General features: G+C 36.7%; 1 protein-coding gene across 1 annotated transcript; it reads left to right on the top strand.

Annotated features, from left to right (window-relative positions):
- The first annotated feature begins 5,096 nt into the window (after window positions 1-5,096).
- On the top strand, window positions 5,097-6,041 carry LOC112863622 (olfactory receptor 6C2-like). The gene has a single exon (XM_025926770.2). The coding sequence runs from the start codon at window positions 5,103-5,105 to the stop codon at window positions 6,039-6,041; it is 939 nt and encodes a 312-aa protein (XP_025782555.1). The 5' UTR covers window positions 5,097-5,102.
- Window positions 6,042-6,676: the final 635 nt, after the last annotated feature.

The raw sequence follows: 6,676 nt of genomic DNA, 5'->3' as shown, positions 1-6,676 counted from the left end.
CTTTTGATCTTCATAAGGTCCCAGTAATTCACTTTTGCTTTTAATTCCCTTGCCTTTGGGGATGTGTCGAGTAAGAGATTGCTACGGCTGAGGTCAGAGAGGTCTTTTCCTGCTTTCTCCTCTAAGGTTTTGATGGTTTCCTGTCTCACATTCAGGTCCTTTATCCATTTTGAGTTTATTTTTGTGAATGGTGTGAGTAAGTGGTCTAGTTTCAACCTTCTGCATGTTGCTGTCCAGTTCTCCCAGCACCATTTGTTAAAGAGACTGTCTTTTTTCCATTGGATGTTCTTTCCTGCTTTGTCAAAGATGAGTTGGCCATACGTTTGTGGGTCTAGTTCTGGGGTTTCTATTCTATTCCATTGGTCTATGTGTCTGTTTTTGTGCCAATACCATGCTGTCTTGATGATGACAGCTTTGTAGTAGAGGCTAAAGTCTGGGATTGTGATGCCTCCTGCTTTGGTCTTCTTCTTCAAAATTACTTTGGCTATTCGGGGCCTTTTGTGGTTCCATATGAATTTTAGGATTGCTTGTTCTAGTTTCGAGAAGAATGCTGGTGCAATTTTGATTGGGATTGCATTGAATGTGTAGATAGCTTTGGGTAGTATTGACATTTTGACAATATTTATTCTTCCAATCCATGAGCAGGGAATGTCTTTCCATTTCTTTAAATCTTCTTCAATTACCTTCATAAGCTTTCTATAGTTTTCAGCATACAGATCCTTTACATCTTTGGTTAGATTAATTCCTAGGTATTTTATGCTTCTTGGTGCAATTGTGAATGGGATCAGTTTCTTTGTCTTTCTGTTGCTTCATTGTTAGTGTATAAGAATGCAACTGATTTCTGTACATTGATTTTGTATCCTGCAACTTTGCTGAATTCATGTATCAGTTCTAGCAGACTTTTGGTGGAGTCTATCGGATTTTCCATGTATAATATCATGTCATCTGCAAAGAGCGAAAGCTTGACTTCATCTTTGCCAATTTTGACGCCTTTGATTTCCTTTTGTTGTCTGATTGCTGATGCTAGAACTTCCAGCACTATGTTAAACAACAGCGGTGAGAGTGGGCATCCCTGTCGTGTTCCTGATCTCAGGGAAAAAGCTCTCAGTTTTTCCCCGTTGAGGATGATGTTAGCTGTGGGCTTTTCATAAATGGCTTTTATGATCTTTAAGTATGTTCCTTCTATCCCGACTTTCTCAAGAGTTTTTATTAAGAAAGGGTGCTGGATTTTGTCAAAGGCCTTTTCTGCATCGATTGACAGGATCATATGGTTCTTCTCTTTTTTTTTGTTAATGTGATGTATCACGTTGATTGATTTGCGAATGTTGAACCAGCCCTGCATCCCAGGAATGAATCCCACTTGATCATGGTGAATAATTCTTTTTATATGCCGTTGAATTCGATTTGCTAGTATCTTATTGAGAATTTTGGCATCCATATTCATCAGGGATATTGGCCTGTAGTTCTCTTTTTTTACTGGGTCTCTGTCTGGTTTAGGAATCAAAGTAATACTGGCTTCATAGAATGAGTCTGGAAGTTTTCCTTCCCTTTCTATTTCTTGGAATAGCTTGAGAAGGATAGGTATTATCTCTGCTTTAAACGTCTGGTAGAACTCTCCTGGGAAGCCATCTGGTCCTGGACTCTTATTTGTTGGGAGATTTTTGATAACCGATTCAATTTCTTTGCTGGTTATGGGTCTGTTCAAGCTTTCTATTTCCTCCTGATTGAGTTTTGGAAGAGTGTGGGTGGTTCAGGAATTTGTCCATTTCTTCCAGGTTGTCCAATTTGTTGGCATATAATTTTTCATAGTATTCCCTGATAATTGTTTGTATCTCTGAGGGATTGGTTGTAATAATTCCATTTTCATTCATGATTTTATCTATTTGGGTCATCTCCCTTTTCTTTTTGAGAAGCCTGGCTAGAGGTTTGTCAATTTTGTTTATTTTTCCAAAAAACCAACTCTTGGTTTCATTGATCTGCTCTACAGTTTTTTTAGATTCTATATTGTTTATTTCTGCTCTGATCTTTATTATTTCTCTTCTTCTGCTGGGTTTAGGCTGCCTTTGCTGTTCTGCTTCTATTTCCTTTAGGTGCGCTGTTAGATTTTGTATTTGGGATTTTTCTTGTTTCTTGAGATAGGCCTGGATTGCAATGTATTTTCCTCTCAGGACTGCCTTTGCTGCGTCCCAAAGCGTTTGGATTGTTGTATTTTCATTTTCGTTTGTTTCCATATATTTTTTAATTTCTTCTCTAATTGCCTGGTTGACCCACTCATTCGTTAGTAGGGTGTTCTTTAACCTCCATGCTTTTGGAGGTTTTCCAGACTTTTTTCTGTGGTTGATTTCAAGCTTCATAGCATTGTGGTCTGAAAGTATGCATGGTATGATTTCAATTCTTGTAAACTTATGAAGGGCTGTTTTGTGACCCAGTATATGATCTATCTTGGAGAATGTTCCATGTGCACTCGAGAAGAAAGTATATTCTGTTGCTTTGGGATGCAGAGTTCTAAATATATCTGTCAAGTCCATCTGATCCAATGTCTCATTCAGGGCCCTTGTTTCTTTATTGATCGTGTGTCTAGATGATCTATCCATTTCTGTAAGTGGGGTGTTAAAGTCCCCTGCAATTACCACATTCTTATCAATAAGGTTGTGTTTATGAGTAATTGTTTTATATATTTGGGCGCTCCGGTATTCGGCGCATAGACATTTATAATTGTTAGCTCTTCCTGATGGATAGACCCTGTCACTATTATATAATGTCCTTCTTCATCTCTTGTTACAGCCTTTAATTTAAAGTCTAGTTTGTCTGTTATAAGTATGGCTACTCCAGCTTTCTTTTGGCTTCCAGTAGCATGATAAATAGTTCTCCATCCCCTCACTCTCAATCTAAAGGTGTCCTCAGGTCTAAAATGAGTCTCTTGTAGACAGCAAATAGATGGGTCTTGTTTTTTTATCCATTCTGATACCCTATGTCTTTTGGTTGGCGCATTTAATCCATTTACATTCAGTGTTATTATAGAAAGATATGGGTTTAGAGTCATTGTGATGTCTGTATGTTTTATGCTTGTAGTGATGTCTCTGGTACTTTGTCTCACAGGGTCCCCCTTAGGATCTCTTGTAGGGCTGGTTTAGTGGTGACAAATTCCTTCAGTTTTTGTTTGTTTGGGAAGACCTTTATCTCTCCTTCGATTCTAAATGACAGACTTGCTGGATAAAGGATTCTCGGCTGCATATTTTTTCTGTCTAGCACACTGAAAATCTCGTGCCAATTCTTTCTGGCCTGCCAAGTTTCAAAAGAGAGATCAGTCACAAGTCTTATAGGTCTCCCTTTATATGTGAGGGCACGTTTACCCCTTGCTGCTTTCAGAATTTTCTCTTTATCCTTGTATTTTGCCAGTTTCACTATGATATGTCGTGCAGAAGATCGATTCAAGTTACGTCTGAAGGGAGTTCTCTGTGCCTCTTGGATTTCAATGCCTTTTTCCTTCCCCAGTTCAGGGAAGTTCTCAGCTATTATTTCTTCAAGTACCCCTTCAGCACCTTTCCCTCTCTCTTCCTCCTCTGGGATACCAATGATGCGTATATTATTTCTTTTTAGTGTATCACTTAGTTCTCTAATTTTCCCCTCATATTCCTGGATTTTTTTATCCCTCTTTTTCTCAGCTTCCTCTTTTTCGAAAACTGACATATCTTAACAATATATTCAGGTTTCCAATTCCTGAACGTTTCATATCTCTTTTAGGTATTTACTAATTTCTACAGTTAGGATTTAGCCTTCTACAGCTTTTATTTGATGTTATTTGATATTATTGATGCTATTTTTAAAAGACTTTTTTCATTTTCCAATTATTTGCTGCTGATGTATAGAAACAAAATTAGCATTGTTCATTGACCTTGCATTCTGGAATCTTGCTAAAGTCGCTAATTCAGAAAGGTTTTTAAAATATAGACTCCACAGGTTTTTTTTAAATTAAAAAATGGTCTTATGCGTAGAAAATGACAATTGTATTTTTTATTTCTAATATTCATGTCAATTCTTTCAATAAATAAATACACAGATGGATGGACAAATAGCGGATACATGGATAGATACATAGATATAAAGATTCTAAGAAAATCATGGATTTTTTATTTCCAAAATCTGGTACTCTATTTCTGCATACCTAGTTTCCATCTGGTATCATATTTTAACACGAAGAACTTTTAGCATTCTTTTCAGTGGAACTCTACTGGAAATAGTATGTCTCAGCTTTTTCTGTGTAAAAATGTCTTATTTTGCTTTCATATCTGATGGACTTTTCACTGAATAAGAATTTTAGGTTTTTGTTGTCTATTTCAGCATTACAAAGATGTCATTCCATTGTCTTCACACTGGTGAGTTTTCTTTGCTTTTCAGCCCGTTCCCAGCTTTCTGGATCCTAGGAGATTCTTCTCTGCCCCATTACACTGCTCTCATTTGGGGAGATTAGCCTCCATGCATCTTGTGTAGACTAAGAATATATTAAAAGGGTTTCTCTTAGCTGTATGCCCCCCTTCCTCATTCTTCTGTATTTGAAAACTTGAAATGTATTCAGAAGACATTTGAGTTGCATTTGGGACAATATCTGTTCCTTCCCCAAAGCACTGATATACTACCTTGATTGAGTACCTGGTATGGATTTGCGGGGAAGAGTTGTAAGAAAAGTCACTGAGTAGAGAACCTTGAAATTCCAATGTTACAGGGGCTCTTACGCAGCCCAGTAAAATTACGTTAACATTTTGGCTGGTTTCTTTTTACTTTTACCTATGGCAAACCCCTCCATCTTTATCCTTTCTGCCTCAGATGGCAGTAGTTGAGATTTTTTTCTCTCCTATGAAAAATGTATCATTTTATGTAGTTTATTTCATTTAGGTTTTTTTTGGAGCTTCAGATTTGAGATTTTTTAAAACTATGATTTTGTTATGAGTCTGGTTTGTTTTGATTATAAGGGTGGGAGCAACAGAGTGGGACTCTCTATACCCTAACAAAATAGGGTATTGTACCACTTGCCTTTGATACTACTCTATTCATTTGGAATCTCTTTGAACTTTTCTTGAAAATAATAAAGAAACTGGAGGTCAATGATGAGAAACCAGACAATAACAACCTTCATTCTCCTCGGACTGACAGATGACCCTCAACTTCAGATTCCAATTTTTATGTTTCTATTTCTTACTTACATGTTAAGTATAACTGGGAATCTGACCATTATATTCCTCACTTTGCTCGACTCCCACCTTAAAACACCCATGTACTTTTTCCTACAGAATTTTGCCTTATTAGAAATTTCATTTACATCTGCTTGTATTCCTAGATATTTATACAACATAGCAACAGGTGATAGATCAATAACTTACAATATTTGTGTCACTCAAGTGTTTTTTATTGATGCATTTGGGGTAACAGAATTTTATCTTTTGGCCATCATGTCTTATGATCGCTATGTGGCCATCTGCAAACCCCTGCATTATGTAACCATCATCAACAACAAAGTTTGCAGAAGGTTTGTCCTCTGCTGCTGGACAGCTGGTGTGTTGATCATACTCGCACCACTTATCATGATAGTAAATCTAGAATTCTGTGACTCGAATGTCATTGATTATTTCTTCTGTGATTCATATCCTATATTGAAGATATCATGCTCAGACACCTGGCTTTTAGAGCAGATGGTGATAACCTGTGCTGTACTGGCCTTCATCACAACCCTTCTGTGTGTTGTTCTGTCCTATACCTGCATTATCAAGACTATTATACAATTCCCCTCTGCCCAGCAAAGAAAAAGGGCCTTTTCTACCTGTTCTTCTCACATGATTGTTGTTTCCATTACATATGGAAGCTGTATTTTCATCTATGTTAAACCTTCAGCAAAGGAATCAGTGGCTATTAATAAGAGTGTGACAGTGCTAATGACATCCATAGCTCCCATGTTGAACCCATTCATTTACACTCTGAGAAACAAACAAGTGAGACAAGCTTTCAGTGACTCATTCAAAAGAATTGCATTACCCTCAAAGAAGTAAGAGAATACTGAAAACTAAGAATCAAGTTTTCAAAAGATCAGAGACTCCTAAACATAGTTCTTTAAGTTAACAAGTCATTCTGTCTTCTTTACCTGTGCCCTAAATCAGGTTATCTTCCTCAAAACATCCTAAGGCCCCTGTTCATTCTTTACTCTTCTTATAAATGAACCTCTATCAAGATAACATCCCTTAAAAGTAAACATGGCTTTGTTTGTAGGAAGTATATTAATTACTATACCTTCTATCCAACTTAACCAAAACTACAAAATATTACAAAAATTTTTAAATGATAGAAAACAAATATAAAACAAAACCAAGTTAGTGCCTAATTTATGAGAGATGTGTTCAGAACAAATTGACACTGCTCTATCATAAGGAAGTTGTATTCTGAATCTATAAAGAAAAAATAAAAAGAAGACCAAGGACCACTGCCTCAGGCATATATATTGATACTTTAGGTTATCAACAGTTCAGTAGAACTAAGCCCTATCATAATCCTGACAATAAATATTGATGACTGAGGTTGGCCAAACATGCAACAGTCTAAAATGGACAAACATCGAGAATGTTTTGGATATTTTCTCTATGGCTATCCAGATCTATCTATTTCCATTGTTTCCATGCCCCCCATGAGA

This window comes from Puma concolor, chromosome B4, assembly GCF_028749965.1.
Source record: "Puma concolor isolate L17-30 chromosome B4, mPumCon1.1.hap2, whole genome shotgun sequence".
Classification (NCBI taxonomy): Eukaryota; Metazoa; Chordata; class Mammalia; order Carnivora; family Felidae; genus Puma; species Puma concolor.
Note: the sequence above shows the minus strand (reverse complement) of the source record. Positions and strands in the feature narration are given on the sequence as shown.

What these genes read in the sequence shown, in the direction of transcription:
- LOC112863622 (XM_025926770.2), top strand. Translation starts at nt 5,103, where the DNA reads ATGATGAGAAACCAGACAATAACAACCTTCATTCTCCTCGGACTGACA.